The sequence below is a fragment of the Cynocephalus volans genome, chromosome 2 (genome assembly GCF_027409185.1).
Source record: "Cynocephalus volans isolate mCynVol1 chromosome 2, mCynVol1.pri, whole genome shotgun sequence".
NCBI classification, from domain to species: domain Eukaryota; kingdom Metazoa; phylum Chordata; class Mammalia; order Dermoptera; family Cynocephalidae; genus Cynocephalus; species Cynocephalus volans.
The window spans coordinates 197,361,238-197,386,180 of record NC_084461.1 but is presented as its reverse complement, the minus strand read 5'-3'; the positions used below and the strand labels follow the sequence as shown (position 1 = coordinate 197,386,180).

The following is a 24,943-nucleotide window of genomic DNA, read 5'->3' as shown; positions in this document are numbered from 1 at the left end:
GTGTAATCTCTTTAGGATTCTTCTCTTTCCCTCCATGGGCCATGTTGCACTAATTGTAGACAGCTCATAGGAGAATGAGAACTCTGGTTCCTCCTTTCTCTGATGGGCTAGAATACACACATAACCTCATTACATGCCATCTGGAATGATTTCATTTACTAAATCCCATTAGAAGAAAAGCAAGCCGTTTAGAAACATCACAGTGCAAATAACAGCATATGTTCTTTGTGACTTGGCTACCCTAAGGCCATTCCCTGAGCTTCCTGCTTGACATCCCACTTCACTTGGGGGTCAGAGCAAAAGGCAGGCTGTTGCCCTCCACAGGGCCACTTGGAGCTAGGATGTGATGTCCTAGACAAAGGGCAGGGCTGGTCAGGGCTCCCCTATGAGTGGTAGCATTTCCCAGGGTGAGCTGCTTTGAAAAGAATCAGACCCTTTTGGCTACTCTTGGTTCTTAAATATGACATTTTTCTCAGGAGTATGTTGAGTTGAAGAACTGGGATTTGGGGCACATTACCAACTCTGCAGCTGCCGCTGGAATGCTGGGCTACTTTAAAAGTAGTTCCACAGAGCCGGAATCAACAGCTGGGCTGGAAAACCACTTTTCATGTCCTTTCCCCTGGTGCACCAGACCTGATAAAACATGTGACTCATAAGCCATTCTGTAGGCATTAGCAGCCTCTCCAAGCAGCTCACCACAGTGATGAGCTCCTGCCCCAGTGCTTTCTTCCAGGTGCAGGATGGTCTGTGCCTCATTGTTCTAAGAATTCCTTGATTGAGATGTGGCTGCTTATGGAGATAGAGCTGTGACATCCGTGCCCACAATTAAGATGACCCAGATAAATGCTCTGACCCAGATACCACCTTGCAGCAAGCCCTTGGATGCTGGTCATCTTCACTCACTTCTTTAGGACAGCTGTTCAATAAATGTCACCACCTTTGTCCCCCATGCTGGCAGTTTTTGTAAAGAAGCCAAGACTGGAGGCTTTCTATGCCCTAGGTGGGGCAAATTGATTAATTACTGTGGGAGGGGGGTGGGGAGTGCTTAAGCCATCTGTCACTGATAGCATCCTTTTGTGGACAATAGGACCAAGACTTCCAAGTGTCCTTCACTAACTTAAGCTGGGGGGCGAAAATCTGTAAAGGCTGCAGGGATAAATCTGAATGGCATGTTGTACATGTAGAAATTTGTGGTGTTCACTTTTTATCAGAACTAAATCCGGATTCTGGGGCTGGAGGACAGATAAAGCAGAAGTTGTTAATGGTTACGAAGCAAAGGTAAAAGGAAATTCTTAAAATAAGATTTAATATAGCTATTTAGCTTCTATGCAAATGAGGAGTCTGTTCACATTTTCTCATGCATCTGTGCCATGAAGATGCTCTGGGGAATAAGTATACTATCTAATATATCTTTCACTTGGATTTTTAATTTTATCTTATTTGACTTTCAGAAAATGGGGTAGCATGTCCTAAGGAGGTCTCTAGTTATGCTGTAGAGAAACAATGTTGTACCTGTTGTCCCAGTGGGAATGACAAGCTAGTCATTTCTTCTCTAAAAAAAGAAAAAACAGAAAGAATTGAATTTAATGTGCTTGTTTATCTTTTTTTATAACCTGAGTGGTTAAAAAAAAAATTGTGTAGTTAGTAGCTCTTATGACTCTCTGTTTTTTTAAATCAGCTTAATTGTAATCAATAGGATTGCAGCCTATTTTCATAATATCCATGAATTTAAAACATAATTGTAATAGTGGAGATGACTGACTGTTAATCAAACTATCTGGCATTTCATCAACTGGAAAGCTCTGTTTCCTGGCCTTTTCCTAGTCCTGCAGTATAGCAGGGATTGACAGCTCGCAGTGATTGAGCCAGGTGCTGCAGGGTCCTCTGGTGGCCTCTGAGTGAGCAAAGAAAGCTTACATCGTGCTCAGCAAGATACATTTAGAAACAGTCATTCTAGTGCTGAGTGTGTTCTCTGCAGCTTTGAACATTGGGAATCCACATAGGGCACATACAGTTAATTCTCTGTTAACTGTTGTATTTGATTTTCCACACCACCGTATTCCTTAGCCAACCTTGATAACAGACCATTTATTCTTGCAGTTATAATTTTTTGGCAATGTATGGAATACCTTATGATGACCACAAATGAGTAGCTGTAGGTGATACAGGCTTGGGTACCCTAGTACAATAGAAATCCAGGTGGAAAACTGAAATTGCAGGGCATTTTTTGAGATTGTTTAGCAACAAGAAGAGCAAGTAGAAAGATGCAGCCTGTCACTGTTAACTCCTCGGTATTAAAACTGTCAATACGGAAAGTAACTGCTGATGCATTTCTAAGTTGATAGTTTGCATAATTTCCCTAAAGGATCCTAATGATTGTTAACCATTTTTCATTTTTATTTTGCTGGATTTTTTTTTTTTTTTTTGGCTTCAGCATTCTTGCTCTTGCTATGCTTATTTTTTGAGTTTTGATTCCCCGTGTCATTGTTCTCTTTTGCACACATCTCTCAAGGTGTACACAGTAAACAATGTGAATGTGATAACCAAAATACGTACAGAACATCTAACCGAGGAGGAAAAAAAGAGATATAAAGGTAATCCTCCCTCCCACCTCCTTTTTTTTTTTTTTTTTCTTTTACTTTGGTCTAGAGAGAGCATTTGTTGGCTCTGTTAAGTTTTAGTTCATGTGATTGGGATGTGCTCATGCTAAGTCTAACTTCTTTTTCATAAAAATTGCCTTAGTCTGACTCATTCTTGGAGGTGTTTCCCCACAGTTGGCTGCAGCTGTAATTAAAGCCACTCATGAGGGCTTGTTTATGTGTTATGAAGAACAATTGTTGGATTCAGCTGAAAAAGTAGATAAGGATATTGGAGAATATTGGAATGAGTGATGCAGTCCAAACTATTGTGATGAAAGATTTGGACAGAACTTGGGCTCTGAGCCACAACATTGCCAATATGTGGTTGCCATATCCCAGCTTTGCCAGCTCTGTGGCCCTGTGGAGTTACCTACCCTCTGTGCCTTAGTCTCCTCAGCAGTGAAATGGAGGTGATACCATACCTTCCTTTGAGTTATTGAGAGGATTAGATGAGTTACTACATCTAAACATTTAAAACAGTTCCTGCAGTATGTGGTAAGTGTGTAGTAATTGCTAACTACCACCACAACTACTACTGTTACCATTACTGCAGTTTGACAGCTGAGGAAACTGAGGCTCAGAACACATGGGTATAGTGAGTGGCCAAGATGGGATTGGAATCCATATCTGGCTCACTCCTAAATCCAGACTCTTTCCACTATTCTGCTTTAATTCTTCTAACTGTTCATCTAGTTTAGAGATCCTAACAAGTGTACTGTAAAGGATAAATTAGCTTATGGATATAGTGGGTGATTTTATCAGCCTGTCTATAAATGAATTTCCTAATGCTTGTAGCTTAGATCAGAAACTTCAAAATATGATGAGGTCCTTTTTCTGTATCCATAAGAAAGATATGATATTAGTCATTAAGCTTTTCTCCTCTCTGTAGCGGACAGGAACCCCCTGGAATCTTTGCTGGGGACTGTGGAACACCAGTTTGGTGCTCAAGGGGTAAGTGGAAGCAACGAGCTTTTGGCACAGTTTAATGAAAGGAAGTGACATATCTGTGCTTGTGATGGCATTGATTGGATCCTGAACAGGCCACTCTGTTTGAAAAGATCAAAGAGTACTCCCAAGCTAGAATTGAGATATTCTTTTGGAAGAGAATTAGATGAGTGAGTCTTTGAAAATAAAGGTGGGGGAGGGGGATGATTATAGAAATCAGGTATTTTTTCTCTTATCCGTTGTAGAGGCTTCTCTATAAAAATGGAACTTAAAAATAATTCGGGACTTTATATTGTAACAGAGCACATTAACAAACATTTTCTTAATTGATCCTCACAATAGCTCTATGAACTTGGTACAATGGATGTCATTGAGGATCAGAAAAACAGTCATCTTTCTAGTGTCAAAACTAGACGATGACAGAGCTGGAATTTGAACTCCAAGTCTTCTAAATATCATGCATTTTCAGATATTTCTGTCTCTCTCTTTTTTATTTTCTATAATCAGGAGATGAAAATGCAAAGGAAAGTGGAGAAATATTTGAAAATGGAGAAATCCATTATACTTTTCACATAGTTTGGTAATATCTCTGTAGATTTTCTTGTTCCATGCAGTAAGTTAATTTAAAAAAGGTTAATGACCAGAACTTCCTGATTTGTAGCTGGTCAACATGTCCACCTCAGGGACGGAGTGCCATAGGCCTCCACCTGTGAGCATCGTTTGGCATTTCTGACTCTTCTGAGCTCTGGCTTGGCAGGATCTCACTACGGAGTGTGCCACCACAAACAACCCCACAGCCATCACGCCTGAAGAGTACTTCAACGGAGAATTTGATCTGAAAGACAGGGATATTGGAAGGCCGAAAGAGCTGACGATTAGAACACAAAAGTAAGAGATTCAGCTGCCATTTTCAACTTATGGATTGTTTCAGAAGTTGTGCTGTTTTACGGTGTTATGTTTCGTCACATTTCTCTGCCACTTTTCTTTAAAAATAATTTAAAAATTCCTTTATCTGATGAAAGCTAAAAGTACATTGCCCATCTTATTAGCCCTTTTCCAAATAGAATATAGTTTGGATATAAGAATTTTGTTTTTTTTTCCTGCCAACAAGCTGCAGCCAATCAAATGAAATGGTATCTATCAGCTGTCAATTTCTTCATGCTTGTTGTCAATTAAGGTTGTTGCAGTGGAAGGTTGTAATGCAAGCTGTTTCCCCTGATTTCCAGATTTCAGGGTGATCTGAGTTCCTTGTGGTTGTAGTCTCTCAGTAGCTCTGAATTAAGAGATAACTGGAAAGAGTGTGGGGTAAGGAGGCTAGTCTACTGTGTAGCAGTAATTTATTTTCCCCACCTGGTGGAGATGTCTTGCCTCAGTCTTTTCTCAATCATATCCTGTAGGTTTAAAGCAACACTGTGGATGTGTGAAGAGTTTCCCCTCTCTCTCGTGGAGCAGGTCATTCCCATCATTGACCTGATGGCTCGAACTAGCGCTCATTTTGCAAGACTGAGAGATTTCATCAAACTGGAATTCCCACCTGGGTTTCCTGTTAAAATAGGTACCGTTAGATAAACTTCAGGAACACTTTGTAGGTTCTGCCTATTTTCTTGGGTGACAGAATGCTTCAGGGAATCGGAGCACTTTAGACACAAAGTAGCATATAATGGATATAATGGAGGAGGTTAGAATTATCCTCTGGTTTAATTTGATTTAAAGAAGTGTCATGATTTGTGGTTCATTTTGCATATCAAAATTAGGAGACCTCTAACAATCAGTTCTATTTACAGATGGTGCTGACAGATGTAAAAAAGCATAAAAATATGACACATTTATTGTTTTAATGTCAAACCTTAAGTGAAACTTGCATTTAGATAATTATTTGAGGAAGACAATTGACACCAAGATGCTTTGATACATAAATATGTTTTAGGGCCTGAACTAGTATGCATAATGCTATATATATATATGTTACATATTACTCCTGAGGAATTTTATTTTTTATTTTTTATTTTTTTACTCCTGAAGAATTTTAATTTTGGATGGTTGGATATTAATGACACTTGAATCCTGGCTCGGTCACTTACTCACTGTGACAGAGGAGAAGATGCTTAACTCTCGAATCTGTTTTCCCATCTGTATACTGGCAAACGTTGTTGTAAAGCTAGGGCTAATGTCGGAATACTGCCGATGTGACCCAATTGTAAAGCTACACAACTATGCCAGTTGTTGAGTAAGGCAAATCATAACTAAAGCCAAAATGTTTCATTATTTTAGTTATACTAAGTTTCCATTTATATTGTCAGAGCTCGGGCTCAGATCCTTCAAACCCATTGTACAGATTGAGTCCCCAGACCCCTCACATACCAGGCTGGGTCCCCAGACCCCTCACATGCCAGGCTGGGTTTGCAGACCCCTCACACACAGGTCCATGCTAGGTAATTGGGAAAGGTCCTAGGAGCTGTTGGCAGACGACACGACCTTAGTCCTCAGCAGCAGCAGCAGCTTACAGGTCCAATAGTTTACAGGTCCGGTGGTGGCGGTGGCCTCGTGGAGGGTCCCGGGGGCACTAGCAGCAGCCAATAGCGTCCAGCAGCAGTAGTGGCTTCCCCATGGCCCCCCAGGGGCATCCCAGGGGTGTGGGGTGCTGTGGATCAGAGCCACTCGTCCTTTATGCTTAAGTCCCTAACCCAGGACACCTGGGTGCACATGTGCAATTATATTAGACAATAACTTAGGAACCCCTGGGCGCACGTGCATATTTATATCAAGTGCTTAGCAAGATTCTGAACATCTGAGGGGCCCTGATCATTTTCCTATATTTTCCCAACAGTTGTTATGAGGATTAAATGAAATCATACTTAGAGAAAGTGCTTGGCACAGTACTAGCATAGTAAGTACTCAGTAAATGATAATTATTATTATTCTCAGTAAATTTTATTTATAAAAACTTTTCTTTTGTTAGAAATTCCCTTGTTTCATGTCTTAAATGCGCGGATTACATTTGGAAATGTTAATGGCTGTAGTACTGCTGAAGAAACTGTATCTCAAAATGTGGAAGGGACCCTGGCTGACTCAGGTAAAAACAACAGTTGAGTTTGTGCTTGCTTTTATTTTATTGTGGTAAAATATATATAACATAAGTTTTGCCATTTTAACCACTTTTAAACAAACAGTTCTGGAATTCATAACATTCACAATGCTATGTGACCTCTATCTCCAAAACTTTTTGTCTTAAACATAAACTTTGTACCCATTAAGCAATAACTTTCCATTATTCCTTTCCTTCAGTTTCTGGTAACCTCTAATCTACTTCTGTCTCTAATTTTTTTTTCTTTTTAATTTACTTTTTCTTAATTGACCCATGATAATTGTGTATATTTATGGAGTACGGTGATGGTACATCTATACAGCATGCAATGATCATATCAGGGTAATTGGCATATCCATCACCTCAAAAATTTGTCACATCTTTGTGCTGGGAACATTCAAAATCCTCTCTAGTAGCTACTTGAAGTTATACAGTACTTTGTTGTTGACTGTAGTCTCCCTACCGTGCTACATAGAACACTAGATCTTATTCTTCCTATCTAGCTACAATTTTGTATCCATTGGCCACCCTCTTTTTATTCCCCTCTCGCTTCTCCCCTTAACAGTTTCTAGTAACCACCATTCTACCCTCTTCTTCTATGAGATCAACTTTTTTAGCTTCTGTATATGAGTGAGAATATGCAGTACTTCCTCTTTCTGTGCCTGGCTTATTTCACTTAACTAACGTAATTAACATAATTTTCTCTAAGGTCATCCATGTTGCCACAAATAGCAGAATTTCTTTCTTTTTTATTGCTGAGTAGTATTCCATTGTGTATATATACCACGTTATCCTTATCCACTCACCCGTTGACAGACATTTAGGTTGGTTTCAACTCTTGGCTATTGTGAATAGAGTCACGATACACAGGGGAGTGCAGGTGTCCCTTCGACACGTTGCTTTCCTTTCCTTTGGATATATACCCACTAGTGCAATTGCTGGATCGTATGGAAGTTCTATTTGTAGTTTTTTGAGAAAACTCCATACAGTTTTTCATAATGGCTGTAATAATGTACGTTCCCATCAATAGTGAAGAAGAGTTTCCCTTTCTCCACATCCTCCCCAGCATTTGTTATTTTCTGTCTTTTTGATAATAGCCATTCTCACTGTGGTTTTGATTTGCATTTCTCTGATGATTAGTGATATTGAACATTTTTTGATATACCTGTTGGCCATTTGTATGTCTTTTTTTGAGAAATGTATTCAGCTCATTTGCCCTTTTATAAATTGGATTATTTGGTTGTTTCTTTTTTACTGTTGTTTTTTGAGTTCCCTATATATTCTAGCTGGATATAAATCCCTTGTTAATGAATAGTTTGCAAATATTTTCTCCCGTTCTGCAGGTTGTGTCTGGACTCTGTTGATTGTTGTGGAAGGTTTTTAGTTTTATTTTTATTTTTGTTGCCTGTGCTTTTGAGGTCTTATTTATAAAGACTTTGCCTGGTCCTATGCCTGAAGTGTTTCTCCTGTCTATTCTTCTAGTAGTTTTATAGCTTTTGGGTCCTATATCTAAGTCTTTTATCCATTTTGAATTGATTTTTCTGTATGGTGAGAGATAGGGGTCTAGTCTCATTCTTCTGCATATGGATCTCCAGTTTTCACAGCACCATTTATTGAAGAGACTGTCCTTTCCCCAATGTATGTTCTTGGTGTCTTTGTTGAAAATTAGTTAGCTGTAGGTACTTGGATTTATTTCTGGATTCTCTATGCTGTTCCATTGGTCTATACATCTGTTTTTGTACCAGTACCATGCTGTTTGGTTATGATAGCTTTGTAGTATATTTTGAAGTAAGGGAGCAATTGCTGGAGCAATTCCTCAAGCTTTGTTCTTTTTGCTCAGGATTGCTGAGGCTAATTGGGGTCTTTTGTTGTTCCATATAAATTTTAGGACTTTTTTTTCTATTTCTGTGAAGTATGTCATTGGTAGCTTGATGGAGATTGCATTGAGTCTGTAGATCACTTCTGGTATTATGGTCTTTTTAACAATATTGACTCTTCCAGTCCATGAACATGGGATGCCTTTGTAGTTTTTACGTGTTTTCTTTAGTTTCTTTAATCAATGTTTTGTAGTTTTTCTTGTAGAGATCTTTCATCTCCTTGGTTAGATTTATTCCTAGATGTTTTATTTTTTGTGGCTATTGTAAATGAGATTGCTTTCTTGATTTCTTTTCTGCAAGTTTGTTGTTGGTGTATAGAAATGCTACTGATTTTTGTGTGTTGATTTTGTTTCCTGCAATTTTACTGAATTTGTTTATCAAGGTATACCTATAGGACATGGTATTGGTAGTGTTCTGTGTCTTAGGCTTAGTGAAGGATACACAGGCATTTGTTTTATTATTATCATTTTTAAGTGTTCAGACACTTTATATACTCTTTTATATGTTTACCATATTTTGTAATAAAAAAAGAAAAACCACATTAGTATAACTGTATATGTATACATATACATAGCCCCACACACATATGTATTTACATCACATTCCTCAAAAGATACATAAGTGTTAACACTGGCTACCTCTGGAGTTTGAAAACAGGAGAATCAGTGAAGGGAGAGAAATCTTTTCATTTTACAGTCCGCTGTATTTTTTTGACTATGCATTTTTTCACTAAAAAGGCAAAAATCAAAAAGCTACATTCTGGTACTTTTTTCTGTCATGATTATTCTTCCTTAAAAATCTCTCACATAATAGCAAATCTCGATTGTTATCATTTTGATCCTTTCACTTAAAAAAAAATTTAAAACATTTTTGCAAATGTTGGAGTGGAAATTTATTATAATTTACTCAGACACTGCATGGTTGCCTTTTGTGTTTCAGCTTCCCACATCACAAACTTTGAGGTTGATCAATCTGTGTTTGAAATTCCTGAATCTTACCACGTTCAAGACAATGGCAGAAATGTGCATTTGCAAGACGAAGATTACGAGATAATGCAGTTTGCCATCCAGCAGAGCCTGTTGGAGTCCAGCAGGAACCAGGTTCATTTTACCAGAATAAATAGCAGGGCTTGGGGGTGTTACCCTCTAGTTTGGCCTCAGTTTTTGGCTAACCTGAAAGACTTACTCTGATTAACAAGTTTGCACATTCATGGTATTTACATAGATTATTTTTAACACCAAGGTTAAGGGTTCAGATCCCTACACTGGCCAGCCATCAGAAGAACAAAAACCCAATACATAGATTATTTTATATCTTATGCACCTGGTCTTTTATAAGAGCTCATGTAAGAGACTATTCGCATAACCCCAGTCAGCACAAGTCACAGAATGTCTTCAGATAGACATTCCTTTTCCTCATATTCACCCATGTAGCTCATAATTGTGTATTTTTTGAGGTGTGCTTTGTAATTTTCTAGTACTGAAGTAGCAAATTCATGATAATTTACACCATCCTATTTTTCCTGGAATATTATCTATGTGTCGGTAGTCTCAGATGAAGGTAGTCATGTGGATTTTAATTCCAACTCCCTCCCCAAGGAAGACCAAGCATTGTGTTGTGGTTACTCAATAAGTATGTGATGAAAATGGTTGTTGATTCTTTTGGCACATTCTTTTATGCAAGTGTTGAATTCTGCTTAAACTCTCTCTAGATCTCTAATGAAAAGTAGGGCTAAGGACGAGACAGGCCTGTGTGAGGATAGTAGCCTTTTGTTGTCTTATGTGGTTCACCCTGCAGGCCTTACCTGCCTGGGACAGTCTGAGTCTTGAGGTCCTCCTTCCCCGCATCAGCTCCTTCTGTCTCCTCACTCATGTGATTCCTGGCTTCTACCAGGGTGGGGTTTGGTCTCTCTCCACCGCCCTCTAGTGTGTTCTGGGCTCCTGCTGTTTATTTGTTCATTGGCTTCTTCTTTCTCTTCATCATTCATTCAGCAGATATTTGCAGAGTGCCTGCTTTGTGTCAGGCATTGGGAATTCTTTGGTGAAGCAGCCCCTGCTCCCTCCCTTGCCCTCATGGGGCTGCTAAGCTTTGAGAACAGAGCCCACACTCTGGCTCAGGCCTTTGGCTTTCTTATTTTAATCTTAAGTCTTAGAGCATGGGTAATGTGGATTCATCGTTCTCCCCTTCCCCCAGTTACCACCATGGACCCATTCTCAGACCCATTTGATTTTCTGGGGCTGCTGGACTGATGGCCAGACCCCAGAGCAGGCATATTCCCTTGGGAGGCCTCCTGGAAAAGACCCAGCCCCCAAACATCACTGCCAGCCCCGTAGAGTGAGCTTAGCTTTTTCTCCCAATAGCTACATAAGCCTTATTGACCATAAGTTTTGACAAGGGGAGTAGACAAAGTCAAAGACAATAAATACTGAATTATGTCTTCTAATCCTCTCTTAAAAGAATTGCTTGATTTGATCATTTCACCTTTTCCCACAGCTAGCTATTTTTAATAGACTGATTTTGTGTAAAGCATGAAAAGGTTGTGGCTGTGTGTCAGGGTGGTGCACCATCTGACATTAGGTGTCATTTTCAAGGTAACTCAAATCCCTATTAGTTTTTCACACAGCACTGTCAATGGGCATGTAAATATTCTTAATTTTGTTCTTGCTGCTTTCATTTCCTTGTGAGTATGGCACATACTCCTAAGAGATATTCATGTCCATCATGTTTGTTTTTGCTAGGAACTTTCAGGACCAGCTTCGAATGGAGGCATCAGCCAGGCACAAGCCTACAGTGCCCAGTATGAGAGGTGATTGACATGAGTCTTGATGGTGAAACCAAGGTGGATGCAGGCACTTAATTCATGGGCAGGCACACGCTGTGCCTAGCAAGAGAGACTTGATAAAGTGTTATTTATATGGTAGTTATTCGTCAAAATAGCTCTAAACTCTGGCTAGCGAGTTTCCAGGAATGGGTGACAGAACTGCTGACTAGTTCACAGATCAGTGCCAGTGGCAGAAAAGCACCAAGTCAGTGTTTTCTGAATGGTTTGATCTTCTATGAAGAATATATGATCACAGGGTGTAGTTGCCCTCAGTAGGAGGTTTATACAATTTTAAAGACGATGATACTTTGGGGAAGAGCTACAGAGATGACAGAGCTGATTAGAATATCTTTTTAAGGATAAAACTGCAAAGATTCATTTTACAAAGCTTTTTTCTATATTTTCGGCATGTATGGGAGTTTATTGATGAAGAACGTGGTTTTTGCTTTAAAAATCCAAGTCCAGTTCCCAGCCCCATCACTCAGTATCTGGGTGATGTTGGGCGGGTTTCTTAACCTGTCTGAGCATCGAGTTTTTCACCCACCACCAGTTTCGTGGGGATAAATAGCATCATGCATATAAGGTGCCTGGCAGAGCATGCACTTGGGAAGTAGTTAAGAAATGTAGTTGCTGCTACCACCGTGATGATAGTAATAACTGTTTCTTTTTTACCCTATTTTCCAACCCAGGGCCATCCAGGAGAGCCTCCTCACCAGCACAGAAGGCCCAGGCCTGTGCCCCAGTGCCTTGGGTAAGACAAGCCAGTTTGATAGCGACTTGCAGCTGGCCATGGAGCTCTCTGCCAAAGAGCTGCAGGAGCGGGAGCTGCGGCTCCAGGAGGAGGAGGCAGAGCTCCAGCAAGTTTTACAGCTGTCACTCACTGAGAAATAGACTTTCCTTCCACAGGCTGCACAGAGGCTCTGGGCTGCATGTGAGCTCTGCGTCAACCAAGGCCCTGGGGCTGAGGGCCTGTACATTGTATGTGTGCAGCAGATGGCAGCTTGCCCCTTCTTTATGAGAGGTGCAGGACCAGGGACTCCCAGGCCCATCCAGGATGCTCCCTGGAGTTGAAAGGGGCCAGGATTGGCAGGCCTCATTTCCAGGCTAAGGAGAGGAGAGCATCGTCACTTTCCATTAGCTGCACTGGCTTGCAGGTCACGGTTTTACTACCAGCTTTAGACAAAAACCCCAATCCCTACAGGTTTGTAGATAAATTTTTATCAGGAAGTGGTAACAAAACAAGTTATTGCAGAATCAGGGTGCTTTTATATATGACAGCAGCAGCAGCAGCAGCAGCCTTTGTAGAGTGTGGTTTATGAGAATCTGAGATACTTCTTTAGTGTTCACCAAAGAAATGGGTAATCTGTGCTGATCTACTCTTTATTTTTACCTTTTGCAGGGTTTCTAGGACATTGTCATTATTCTTCCTCATCTCACCTTATTCCATTTCTTCCACCCCTGGCTAAAGTTAAAGAGGAGATATGTACAGGATCTATTTTAGATTATGGTTAACTATTTGCATCAAATTAAGATATACAAATGACCATGGATGTTGCCTTAGCCTTAAAAATTACTAGTAGTTTCAAACCACCTCACTTTAGTTGTTGAGGGATCTGATTTGAATTTGTAAAGGCAATTCCTTTGAGAGCAGGATCCTCCAGGCTAAATCAAAGGCAGCTAATCCTGTCCCTGAAGGAGCAGCTAGAGGAACCTAAGGCTTGTTCTTGAGTGGACAAGCTGGCCAAAATACTGGAACAGCATAGAACCAAACCAAGTGTGTGTTCTACACCTGCTCTGGTGAAGGGTTTCCATGTAGATGCCTAGAAAGAACCCACTGCATGCCCTAGTCTCACTTGCGAGGAAGGGATGGTTTTGAAATTAGGAGCTTAAAACGGAGCTCAGTGGCTCTTCATTCAAAAGGGAAAATGATGATTCCACATTGCTTTTTAGAGTTCAAATCAACATCTTTCTGGATAAATATATTTTTTAACAGAATCTTTTTATTATTTTTAAAAGATATAAAAATGACTACTCCCATCAGTAGCAATACAAGGTTATACATTTTAACCAGATTTTCTCAGGCCTTTTTTGGATACCTTTAGTAGTTAACTATTTTGTCTAACCTTCCTGTAAATAACCATCACACAACATACAGAACCCTGGGGAATACAGCTGAGGGCACCCTCACCCTGGGCCAAGTATTCATTCCCACAGGCTGCACTGAAATAACCTGGTAAATAATATCTTCCTCTGTTTGCATCTGTTTCCTCTGTTGGCTTCTTTTGGGTTAGGAAGAGAAACATAAACTACCGTTCCAGTTAACATCTGTATCATACAGTTAGTGTTGCCAATGAAACGTTCCTAGATAGACACAAAGACTTGTGCTTTTAATTCCATGTAACCATCTGCCTTTTTTGTCATGGTCTGACCAAAATTCTTTCTCTGCACATGAGGCCAGTATAGGCAACATCACATTGTTTCGAATACACAGCTTGGCATTTTGTTTACTTGTTGTTTACTGTGAGTGAAGATCTTCTTGGGAATGGCTGCAATTATGCCACATTGTTTACTCACGAAGGTGAATCATAGGTAATTTCTATGTTTGCATTCCATTGCTCTCCTTCCCAAGGTCTTTGACTTTCTCCCCAGGAATTCACTTAAAAAGGGACTTGAGCATTATGTTGATCTGTTGCAGCATTTTTCATGTGTTCACTCTTAAAATCCAAATAAAGACTGCTTCCTTAGAGGGTGCTCATACAATATTGTAGACAGTCTTTGAGTCTTTTTTTCTCTTTTCACATTGTTTTTCTAGTCCCTGGATGTACCCACATTTCCTGTTATATGTTATTAGGACATTGGAATTCCTTCACATTGCTTAGTTGTATATTATTACAAAGGCAGCATGCTCCCTTCAGCATTCCTGCCCAAGTTATACAGTCCACATGCCCCATGGTACTCGTTTCAGATGGGAACTAAAAGCAAGCCAGCACTGTAGCTGCTCTGAGACACCTCTGCGGCTCTCCTGGAAGTGGACTGGCTTTTGTGGAGTGAGGGAAGCCAAACCAACATCAGCTCAGTGTGTTCTTTCCTTTGAAGCCAAAGTGCTTTGTGAGGCTGTTCTAAGTTCAGATGAAAGGACTTCCAGACTCATCCTACGCCTAAATATGTTGGTGTTAAAACAAAAAAGGCAGTGGCCAGTAAAAATCTTTGGGTTCTAGAAATGAGGTCTTGGTATTTCTGGGAAGACATGATGGAACTACTTTGCTTTTGGGGGAAAGTAAATACGATACTTTGAGCCACAAGAACACTATGAAGAAAACTTCTTCGGTGTAATATCTGTGGATTTTTTAACTAAAAACTGAATAATTTCTTATCTTTAGGTTCATTAAAGCTTGAGTGGCCCAATATCAGCAGAAACTTTACTTGAGCAACTTCACATAAGACATGGCTAGGAACTCAGCATAAGAAAGTTCCTAAGACATTTTGCTCTATAAACAAGATTGTTGTACCATATATAATGTGAGGTCTTGAGGAAGCAGAAAAGTCTGCTCTAAATAATGACAGGAAAGGGACCACCAGCTTGGTCCCAGTCTCTCACTGACCACAAGTAACATCAAGGAAGATCAGTTGGATTATGGAAATTTCAAATGATTCTCTGTGGTGCAGTAGGTGATGGAGTTCAAAGTCCAACCTAGACCTATGTCTAGAAGTATGTGTGGGTTTAAGATTGAGAACCAGCTGGAAAAATGTAATACACTAGTAAGACTCCAGAGCCCCTAAGTCTCAAGCAGCACCCACAGACTTCTTAACCTCAGCTTTAAATAAAGTTTAGTGTTTGCTAACATAATTCATTTTTATCTGATTGGTATAAATGTGTTCATCTGGGTACACAGCTGGTATTCTGAGTAGTTTGGTTTTGAGGTCTAAGGTTTGGCTACCACTTCTCCCTACATTCCCAAAGATAAAGGCCAGGAAAATAATTCCACTTGAAAGTACTAGATGGCCAGTCCTTGGTATATAAAAGTTTTCACTGTTAATTCTCTCCCAAAATTGACGTTTTTTTTTACACATCCCCTGCAATAGTCCTCTTTCTGCCAAGATTAGTCTTTGTTTTACGTTAGCTTGAAATCTCATACAGAACAGTTGTTAAAATTGGGTTAAAGGAATAGATTGGGTTTTGGATTTGTGTGTAAAATAAAAGTATTGCAAAGTTGTTTCAGAAAGTTGGACCATGAACCAAATATCTGGCCACTTTACTGAGCAAGCAGCAAGTAAGAAGGTTTATGGGCTTGGCAAGCTTTTACTGTCTCCTTTTAAAATCCTAAAAATGGCAATAACTATTGTGGCAGCATATCAAAATGCTGCGTTCCAGATGTGGTGGGGATGTGTACTCATGGGGCTGAACTGTCAATGCCAGTGTCTCAGGATCCTACCCATTGCTCCTAACTCCAGTCAATAACCACAAACTTCTGTGGGACAGGACAACTGTGGTGATTCCATTTACATCTGTATTAGTTTTTACGTGATTGGATCTTCAGAACAATTAAGAAAGTATGTATATCACCATTTTACAGATGAAAAAACTGAGGCTCTGGAGGAGTTAAGCCTGTTTGTAACTGGAACTATGACAGGAATCCAGGTCTCCTGACCCCTGGCCAACCTGACAGTTTAATTATGGCTCAGTTTTCTGATATAATCAATACCTTGCCTTAGGGCAACAGTGTTATTTCACATATTAATTGAAAGTTCCATTTCACAGTGCTTCCTTAAGAGATCAGATCAGATTCAAACACCCCTTCATTTTAAACACTAGGGAAAAAATTACTAGGAGTAAAACAGCATGTAGGATTTTACTTCAATTTTAATTAACATTTTGCTCAAAAGCACAGAACAGTGAACATTTCAATGGCTCTAAGTTATAAGGCTACAAACAAAATTCTTAGGTCAGTTACAGTATCCCATATCAGTTATTTCACATTAAATGCAGGTTGTTTAAAAAAAAATAAAAGATCAGTGCTGTGCTTGGAGCACAAGATAAGCATTTTAATTTAATAACAAAAAAATCTAGCTCCTTTAAAATAAATACTGACAACCATTTTTTAAGTACAAAAGTATTTCAGTGGGGGGGAAAAATCCAGTTCACCAACAGTGCAAACTAATAGCAGCATTTTCAAAGTTGAGATTAAATTTGTGTAAACACACACCAGCCCAACACAGTGAACGTGCACTTCTGCTGGTTGAGCCCTCCCTACCCAGGGCTGAAAAGGAGCTCCTGGTGAGTTTCTCAGATTCAAAATCTGAAAAGCTACCAGAAGTTTTAGGCCATGGGCTGGAAAGGCTTAAGTGCAGTACAAGGGAGATCAATGTATTTGTGCAGGACGGAGATCTTTTTCAGATGGGCCGACTAGTCACATTTTGGTCCAACCCCAGAGCCTTCCAGGCCAAGGTTGCACGTGGTAACGGGCCTAACTCATGTGACCCTGACTTCAGTGCGGGCATCTGAGTGCACAGCCAGATGCAGGTAAGAAGCAACGGTCACATCTGACTTTTGTAACCAAAAGTCATTCTAGCATTCTATGTCAACTCAATATAATGAAAAACATTTGTGATGGTTAACACATTGTGACCAAATGGTTCTTAAGTAGGGAATGTCTACACTGTCTTCCTCTTATTACTATTTCAAGCATTAATGAGTAGTCCCTTCCAGTGTGGTTCTTTTACAAATACTCGCAGTGTTTCCATGTTTTCTTTCTCATGAGCACTTCTTCTTTACACTGAACCTTGGAGCCTCAGGTCTTACTTTTAACAAGTACAGCCAGATATAAAAAGAAACATTGATAAGTAGACTCAATGGCAAATTATTTGCATTACAGTGTTAGGAAAAAAATAATTGCTAGTTGATGTTTTTTTCTAAATCATTTAGCATTTACCAATTGTCCAGACCAAAGGTCACTTCCAAATAGGAAAGTTCTGAATCCAGCTTCTCCAATGGCCTGTTTGCAACACAATTTATCCTGTTCCCAGATACGTGTGGAAGAACGTGCTTGCTCAGCTGTCACCGACGTCGAATGGGCTTGTAGACACAAAATGCCATAAGGATGATGGTCACCAGCAGGATGCTGAAAATGGTTCCCATCAACACTACAAAGAGAAAACAGGTTACCTCCTAACAGCAGCTCCAGACCCTGTAATTCATCCATTCATTGATAAGATTTACCAAATGCCACTTGATTCAAGGCACTGTGTCAGGTGCAGGGGAAACAGCCATGAACAAACTCTCTCTTGAGTCATCTCCATGTATGTGGAAGAGAGAAACATCAACAGGGAGCATTTCACATAGCTTGATATGCTGTGAAGAAAACAGTGTGATGGAGGGGAAAGAGGCAACAGAAGCTAGGGTGGTAGAGGAAGCATCTGAGGAGGTGACACACAAGCTGAGACCTTAACAAAAGGAAGAAGCTGGCCCTGTGGAGCTCTGCAGGGCAAGTGCTGAAGGCCCAAGGATCAGCCAAGGAAGAGCCCTGTGGTCAGAACAAGCCCAGAAGGTTCAGTGAACAGAAAGGAGGCACGCATGGAAGGAGTGAAGGAAGAGCAGCAGGAAATGAAGCCAGAGAGGAAGGCTGGAAATGGTCCATGCAGGGCCTTGGACTCCATGAAGGAAACAAGGATTTTATTCTAAGTTTAAAGAGAAGCCATTGGAGGGCTGTAGACAAAGAATGACATGATCTGTCACTCAGTGACAGTGACATGATCAATCAATTGAGATTCAGTTGGGAAAAAAGATCCCTCTAGCTGCTGTGTGGAGAAGGGGGAGAAGAATAGAAGCAGGGAGTCCAACAATGTCTTTTAAGCCATTAATAAGATCTGGAGATTTAATAAAGAATCAAGTATTTCAGTGTCTAGATGAGAATCTTCTGACCAAAGAAACAATTAACTAACTACACAAACCTCTTATGTTTTTGAGAGTAAATCTCACACCTAAAATTTTCAAGGTCCTCAGATGAGAAATGGGACCTACATACTCACAGATACACATAAATGTATATTTGCTTGTTAAAGGTAACATTTTGAATGCTGCCCAAGATCTCTGATAGTCACAGAAACAAGATTCCACATCACTGCTGCTGTTGAATAAATAAGCCTTCTGGCAGGTTACTGGTTATGTTAGTAGTTTAAAGCCCAGGTCCTTATCATCCTATACCACCAGGTGCTCAGCTTGAGTAATCAGCTGTAGGTCTCACTGGGGCCTAACCATGGTTGTTCTCCAGTCTGGTTACTGTCCCTTTGAAAAACCAAGATTTGACCATAGCTTTTTTTTTAAATCAACAATTTTGGAGTATATGTGACCCCTTTACCCCACCCTCTATGCTCAATCCAGTTATTATCTAATAACTATAGAAAGATTATCTTTTTTTGGTGAGGGAGGGAGAGGAAAGAAAAAGTGACAAAGACAGTGTGTCATAACTCCAAAAGGCCAGAAATAATTTTAAGGTCTTTGTTAAAATCTATGACTCACATGAGCTAAATGTCATATCTCAAAGTAGCCTTGTTAACTAAATATGTGCCCTAATTTTCAAAAGTCCTGAATTCTGAGTTTCTAAGGTTCTGACTACTGTTGGACTTAAAGTTACTTTATGCCTTTAAACCATTTTCTTGCATTTGGAAGGGCTCTTTAAAAAAACTCCTAAAGGAGGAATGCAGGGGACTGGAATCGGGGAATGAAAATCTACTTAAAAAAAAAAAAAAAAAAAAAAGCTTAAAACCATGAGTTTTTAGGTACATGATATCCATTTGGATAGCTATCCATTTGGGGCTTGATAAATTCTCCCACTCTTCATCTTTTTACCTCTCCCTGCACCTTGCACATGGTATCAGTTGCCTGAAAGGCAGGTCCAGGCAGAACCTTTAAAGACTATTTTTGTCCATCCTTAAGGACACTTCCCATAAGTGAGTCTCATTTTGTGCATCCACAAAATGGGACAGATGAAACCCACCTCACAAGGGTTTCTTGAGGCCTAAATATGGTTACCTTCAAGAAGTGCAAACACAGTGCTGTATGTAAATAAGCATATGATGAACGAACAGCCATTATGATGACCAAGACGGGCAGCAAAGCACAGTGATCAAGGCCAGAAGGCTCATGGTTAGTTCACTTAGTGAGAGTGCAGCCTTGTAACACCCGGGTCAACGGTTTGGATGCCCATACTAGACATCCACCAAAAGAAAAAAAAAAAAAGATAAAAGAATTCAGGGGTTAGGGTCAGATCATCCGGGTTCCCATTGACAGACTATGTGATCTTACAAAAGCCACCCAACCTCTCTGTGTTTCCTCTTCTGTAAAAATGGAAATAAAAATACCCACTGCGTAGGATTGTCTAGGGCAGTGTTTCTCAAACTATCTGTGGTAAAAACAAAACAAAACAAAACCTAGTTCTTATAATTTCTAGTCTGTCTCAGACAACTACTGTGTATGACTAGTAAGCAGCTCCCTTCGTCTGAAAAGGATTCCAGTTCAGGGACACCTAGAACTTGTCTCTACTTGTGTGGATGTTGCAATAATGTGAAATTGTTAAGTTTTGAATTCTCAATTTCTATGGCCATCTCTTTGCAGGTAACATATAGTTTGCAGACCCACATTACAAAGGGTATGCAGATCACCCTCTGAGTAGTACTGTTCTCCAACAGTGGTTCTCAACCATGGGGATTTTGCCCCTAGTGGACATGTGGTAATGTCTGCAGACGTCTTGATTATCTCGACTGGGGCTGGGGAGTGCTACTGGCATCTAGAAGATAAATGCTGGGGATGCTGCTAAACATCCTACAGTGCTCAAGATAAGCCCCCTCCCCCTAAAAAAAAAATCATTTGATCCAACATGAGAGTAGTACCTAGATTCAAAACCCTGTTCTGAAGGATTAAGCGGGATGTGTGGAAACTACTTAGCAGAGTGCTAGGTACACAGTAAGTGGTTCAATACATGGCAGGCACTGAGTTCATCTAGAGTTAAGATAATCCAGAAATGATACTATGTGGCTACTTTGTAGATACAGAGATGTACTAATGAGGAGCAGTGGGAAGGGAGAGCTTTGGCAGGACAGGGTGAGAATTATTGTGAAGTTCCCCAAGCTTTAAGCTCCAGAGCTCCTTCCAGTGCCATGTATACGCATATGTATGTATATGTATGTGTGTGTGCTGAAGAAATCCTCCTGCAATGGATTGAATGGCTCCCCAAAGCCACTGAAGCTTAATCCCCACTGAAACGGTCGTCAGTAGAAATCCTATTATGATAATTGAAAGGTGGAACCTTGAAGAGCAGGTTAAAGTCTCTCTCTCTCTCTGTTTCTGCCATCTCGCAATGTGATACCCTGTGTCACTGAAGCCACCACCAAGGAAGACCCTCACGAGATGTGTTCCCTGGACTTTGGACTTCCCAGCCTCCGAAACTGTAAGCAATAAATTGGTCCCTTTAGGAAAGAAGAGGGGATGGGGTATATGATGCGCCTTGTCGCTTAGCCTGTGCCCACACAGCCAGAGAGGAGCAGACCCAGGTCTCCCGATCCCAGTTCACTCACGTGCAACAAGCTCATACCGACAGCCTACTGGGTACCAGGCCCTGTGCTGAGCGGTAAAGCCCAGGCCTTCGGAGAGGGGGACTCCCTGAGAGGCCCCACCTGCACCCCCAGCCCTCACACATCGCCTCCGCCCCCGCCAGCCCCGCGCGGGCCAATCTCCGGCTGCTCGGAGCGACAGAAACGCAGGCCTGATTCCGCCGCCCGCCAGCCTGCGGCCGCTCACCCAAATTCTGCCCGCGCAGCACCGCGTACGGCCGGCTCCGTTCCGGCGGCTCCACAGGGCTCGGGGCCTCCGCCTGACCCACCAGGAGGCTGCACAGGCCGAGGCACAGCCACCACCACAACAGAGGCAGCATCTTCTCCGGTCTGTGGTGGCCGAGAGACCCCTTCCGCCGCAAGCTCCGCCCATCTCTCCCTGCATACTTCCGTCCCTGCCTCCGCCAGGCGGGCGCACGTCGTTGCTAGGGTAACTGTACGGCCCCGGAAGAAGTTCCCCCTGTGCCCAAGGTTTGTCTCGAATTAATGTTCCTCTATAGCCAATGTTTCTTCTTCGATTAACGTTCCGTTTGGGGCAACTTTCCACCGCGATTACCGTTCCGCTATGACTAACGTTCCCCCATCCATTGGGCTGTAGGCGGGCTTCTTTCTGTAGAGGTCTGGTAGGTCCATTTTGGACCTATCGAAGGTTTTTTGTTGTTGTTGTTGTTGTTTTGTTTTTTAACGAATCCGTGCATTTTCTTATTCAATCTTCACACAGGCTTGAGAAATAGACACTATTTTCATTTTACAAATGCCATTTTCTCAGGGAGCCCTTAACTGGACATCCTTTTAGAAAATTGCAACCCTCCCTCTCCCTCAATATACACACTCCCTACCCTCGTTCTCTCTTTTATTCCCCGCACTCCCCTTAAACTCATCACCATTTACTTTATACATTTAACATACATCTTGTAATTTTCTAAGCACTTTCCATCCTTCCCAGAATGTAAGGTCCACGAGAGCAGCGATTTTGTTCTCACTCACTGCTCTGTCCCAGAGACTAGAATGGTAGCGTATTTTATTTAATGAATGTTTGCTGAATAAATGAGGAAAATGAGCTTAGTTACGTGTTTGGCCAAACGCTACACATAGTAAGTGGAGTTTGACCCAAGTGTACTTCAGAATCCAGAGGCTTTACCATCTCAAACACTGCCTCACCTCATTGTTAAGGCTTGAGTTGAAGTGGTGCTGGACTGAGCAGGACTGAAGCCATGTTGGGACCTAAAGCTGCATGGGCTGAGGGGTTGGGGAGGATTTTAAAAAGGACAGTTTTTTTCTCTCCACTCTTGCTTCCCATCCCCCGACTTTCTTATCTCGCTCCTAAGTAGGAAAACAAGGCTAGGAAGCTAATTAGTACTTTGCAAAGCTAACATTTCTTTCTTTGAGACTTGTAGAGTTTTGAGAAGTGATCAAGGCCAAACGTCTGAAGCTGACCTTGGGCACCAGCCAAGTACACTGGCGCAAATCAAAATCTTGCAGGGTCCTGAGATAACAGCAAAGATGAGAACAGAAACCAGATAAGGCCTTGGCAAGACCTTGTACCTGACCCATAGAAATGGACCCTTCGTAACTCACATCTCCTGCTCTCCTGCTTTTCACCTCCCACATTCCATTCCCTCAAGCCTTCCTTTAAAAACCCCTCAGTAAATGTAAATCTTTGAGATGGAATAGCCTGCCATCTCCTTCAGCTGAATGCATCTGCTTTTCTAACACCAACCATTTGACTTTTGAGTTTTTTTTCTTTCCTTTTCAAGGGGGCGAGCAGCCAGACCTGAGTCCGGAAATAGTGGTATTGGTAATATCTATCTCACAATGGATGTGCGATGCAAAGAAGACATGGAAAGCAGTCTATCAACTCTAGATGGTTATACCCAAACTCATGAGATCCCAAAAGAGAGTGTCTTCACTTATTTAAAAAATTAAGTGCCTACTACTCCCCTGCTCTCATGTAACTTCCAGTCTAGTTAGGAAGACGGATATTCAACAATCACAAAGAGAATTATATAATCCAAAATTGTGATAAATGATATAAAGAAAAATGATAACAACAGGGTGCTGAGTTTAGGCATCAAGGAGGCACATTCCCATCAGGCTGGTGGATTTCCTTTGTAGAGCTCTGGCCCTGGAAACTGGTGGAATGTAGGGCATGAAAGGAAACTCTTCCTGAAAAGAGGAACCAGAAAGTTTCTCTTTAGACAAGATCAGGGCCCTGACTCATCAGCTTCTCTCAGAGATTTTTCCTGGTGGATCAATCAGTTCACACTAATATCTGGGAGTTTCCGATGTCTTTAAAAGTAGAAGGAGGTAGTAGAACATAATGACAAGGCTTCTAATCCCAGACTTGCTGCCTACCACATTACCTGAGTGTCTGTATCTAGAAAATGGGGATGATAGTAAGAGAATTGACCTCTGAGTTGTTAGAGGACTGAATGAGATCATGCATGTAACTCATATCACGTGTTGTAAGTAATATATATTTTAGCTATTAATATTACCCTGGGAAATATGTCTTAGAGGAGTGGGTTTGGAATGGATCCTAGAAATCATGTAATCTAATAGTTTGTGGATTATTGAAATGCCTAGATTTGTCTTCTTCTGCTGCCCCTCATTTAGCTATTTCCCATTCAAACTCTCTCAATAAAAGAAATGAAAGGAGGATAAGAAATTGTTTAAAGAGAATATTCTGTATGTAATTATACTCTAGGTACTTGGGCCTTCTTTCTGTTCCCACTTCACGATTTTTGCTGTTCCCTTTGCCATCAATGCTCTTCCTTGAGAATTATATGTGGCAGGCCTCTGCACACTACTGAGGCCTCAGCCTGAACAGTCTACTCCTTAGAGTGCCTTTCCCTGATCCCTCAAAGTAGCCTCCACAATCATTCATCTTCACAGCCCTTGTCTTCCCTTCTGTATAGTTCTCATCACTATCTGTATTTTGTTTTTTCATTTTTTCCATTGTTGTCTGTCTCCCTGACTTAACTGTGAAATTCATGAAGGCAGGGACAATATCTGGTTCACCATTCTGTACCTGGTGCCTGGAACAGAGTTGTGTCCTCAAATATTTGTTGAGAGTATGTGGAGCAATAATATTGAGTAAGTAATAGAGAAACATGTTTGTCAAAAAGAGTTGAGGGAGGAAGAAAAACAATAAAAATATGGAAAACAGCCTGTTTTCTTCACTTAATCACTTCGCATATATTAGTACACTCCTAAAATAGTGGACCATTCAGAATTAAGTGTGAAGACCTTTTGATGCTTGGCTCATTGCACCTTGCATCCTGAACATCTCTTATCTCCCAACTGGACTATAAACTTCTTCTATCAAGGTTGCAGGACACCCAGTTAAATTTGAACTTCAGATAAACGATGAATAATATTTAGTAAAAGTCCATTCCGAATATTACACAGGATATCATATTTGTTGTTTATTTGAAATTCAAATATAACTGGGCAACCTGTATTTTTATTTGCTAAATCTGGAAACCCTACCTTCAGAACACAATCTGAAACTCATTAATCTTTGTAAACTTCTTCCCTCAGCTTCTAGCATAGTGTGTGCTTTGCACACAGTGGATACTCAATAAATGCTTGTGTAATGAATACTTGCATGATTGTACACTGCAGCACTTATTTGTGCATATCCAAGTCACTACATTTCAGGTGATACACTTACATTTATAGTTTTTTTTCCCTACAGAAAACGCAAAAATGGAGAATTCTTTTGGAGGGGCCAATTAGGTAATTAATCAATATTGTGGGAAAAATATACATAACATAATATTTATCATTTTAACCATTTGTAAGTGTACAGTTTAATGGCATGAAATATGTTCACAATGCTGTGTAACCATCACTACTATCTATACCCCAAACCTTCCTATTATCCCCAAGAAAAATTCTGTGCCTATTATCCCCAAGAAAAATTCTCATTAAACAATGAGTCTCCTTTCCCTCTTACTCCCCAGCC

The 24,943-nt window shown here is 40.7% G+C and overlaps 2 protein-coding genes across 2 annotated transcripts in view; one reads left to right on the top strand and one right to left on the bottom strand.

Moving 5' to 3' along the window:
• The window catches only part of ANKRD13A (ankyrin repeat domain 13A), a 33,125-nt gene extending 18,998 nt beyond the window's left edge, over positions 1–14,127 (top strand). Inside the window, exons 7-15 of the mRNA XM_063085969.1 lie at positions 1,212–1,278; positions 2,513–2,594; positions 3,529–3,590; positions 4,342–4,472; positions 4,982–5,139; positions 6,544–6,657; positions 9,486–9,646; positions 11,285–11,352; positions 12,057–14,127. Coding sequence (XP_062942039.1) covers positions 1,212–1,278; positions 2,513–2,594; positions 3,529–3,590; positions 4,342–4,472; positions 4,982–5,139; positions 6,544–6,657; positions 9,486–9,646; positions 11,285–11,352; positions 12,057–12,258 — 1,045 coding nt within the window. The 3' untranslated portion in view covers positions 12,259–14,127. The remainder of the gene's footprint in view (positions 1–1,211; positions 1,279–2,512; positions 2,595–3,528; positions 3,591–4,341; positions 4,473–4,981; positions 5,140–6,543; positions 6,658–9,485; positions 9,647–11,284; positions 11,353–12,056) is intronic.
• A 2,141-nt stretch (positions 14,128–16,268) lies between these two features.
• C2H12orf76 (chromosome 2 C12orf76 homolog) lies at positions 16,269–21,318 on the bottom strand. Its single transcript, XM_063087861.1, has 2 exons — positions 21,161–21,318; positions 16,269–17,508 (listed from the first exon to the last, which is right to left on the bottom strand). Exons 1-2 carry the CDS (start codon positions 21,291–21,293, stop codon positions 17,423–17,425), a joined length of 219 nt encoding a protein of 72 aa, XP_062943931.1. The 5' UTR covers positions 21,294–21,318; the 3' UTR covers positions 16,269–17,422.
• Between the last annotated feature and the right edge of the window lie 3,625 nt (positions 21,319–24,943).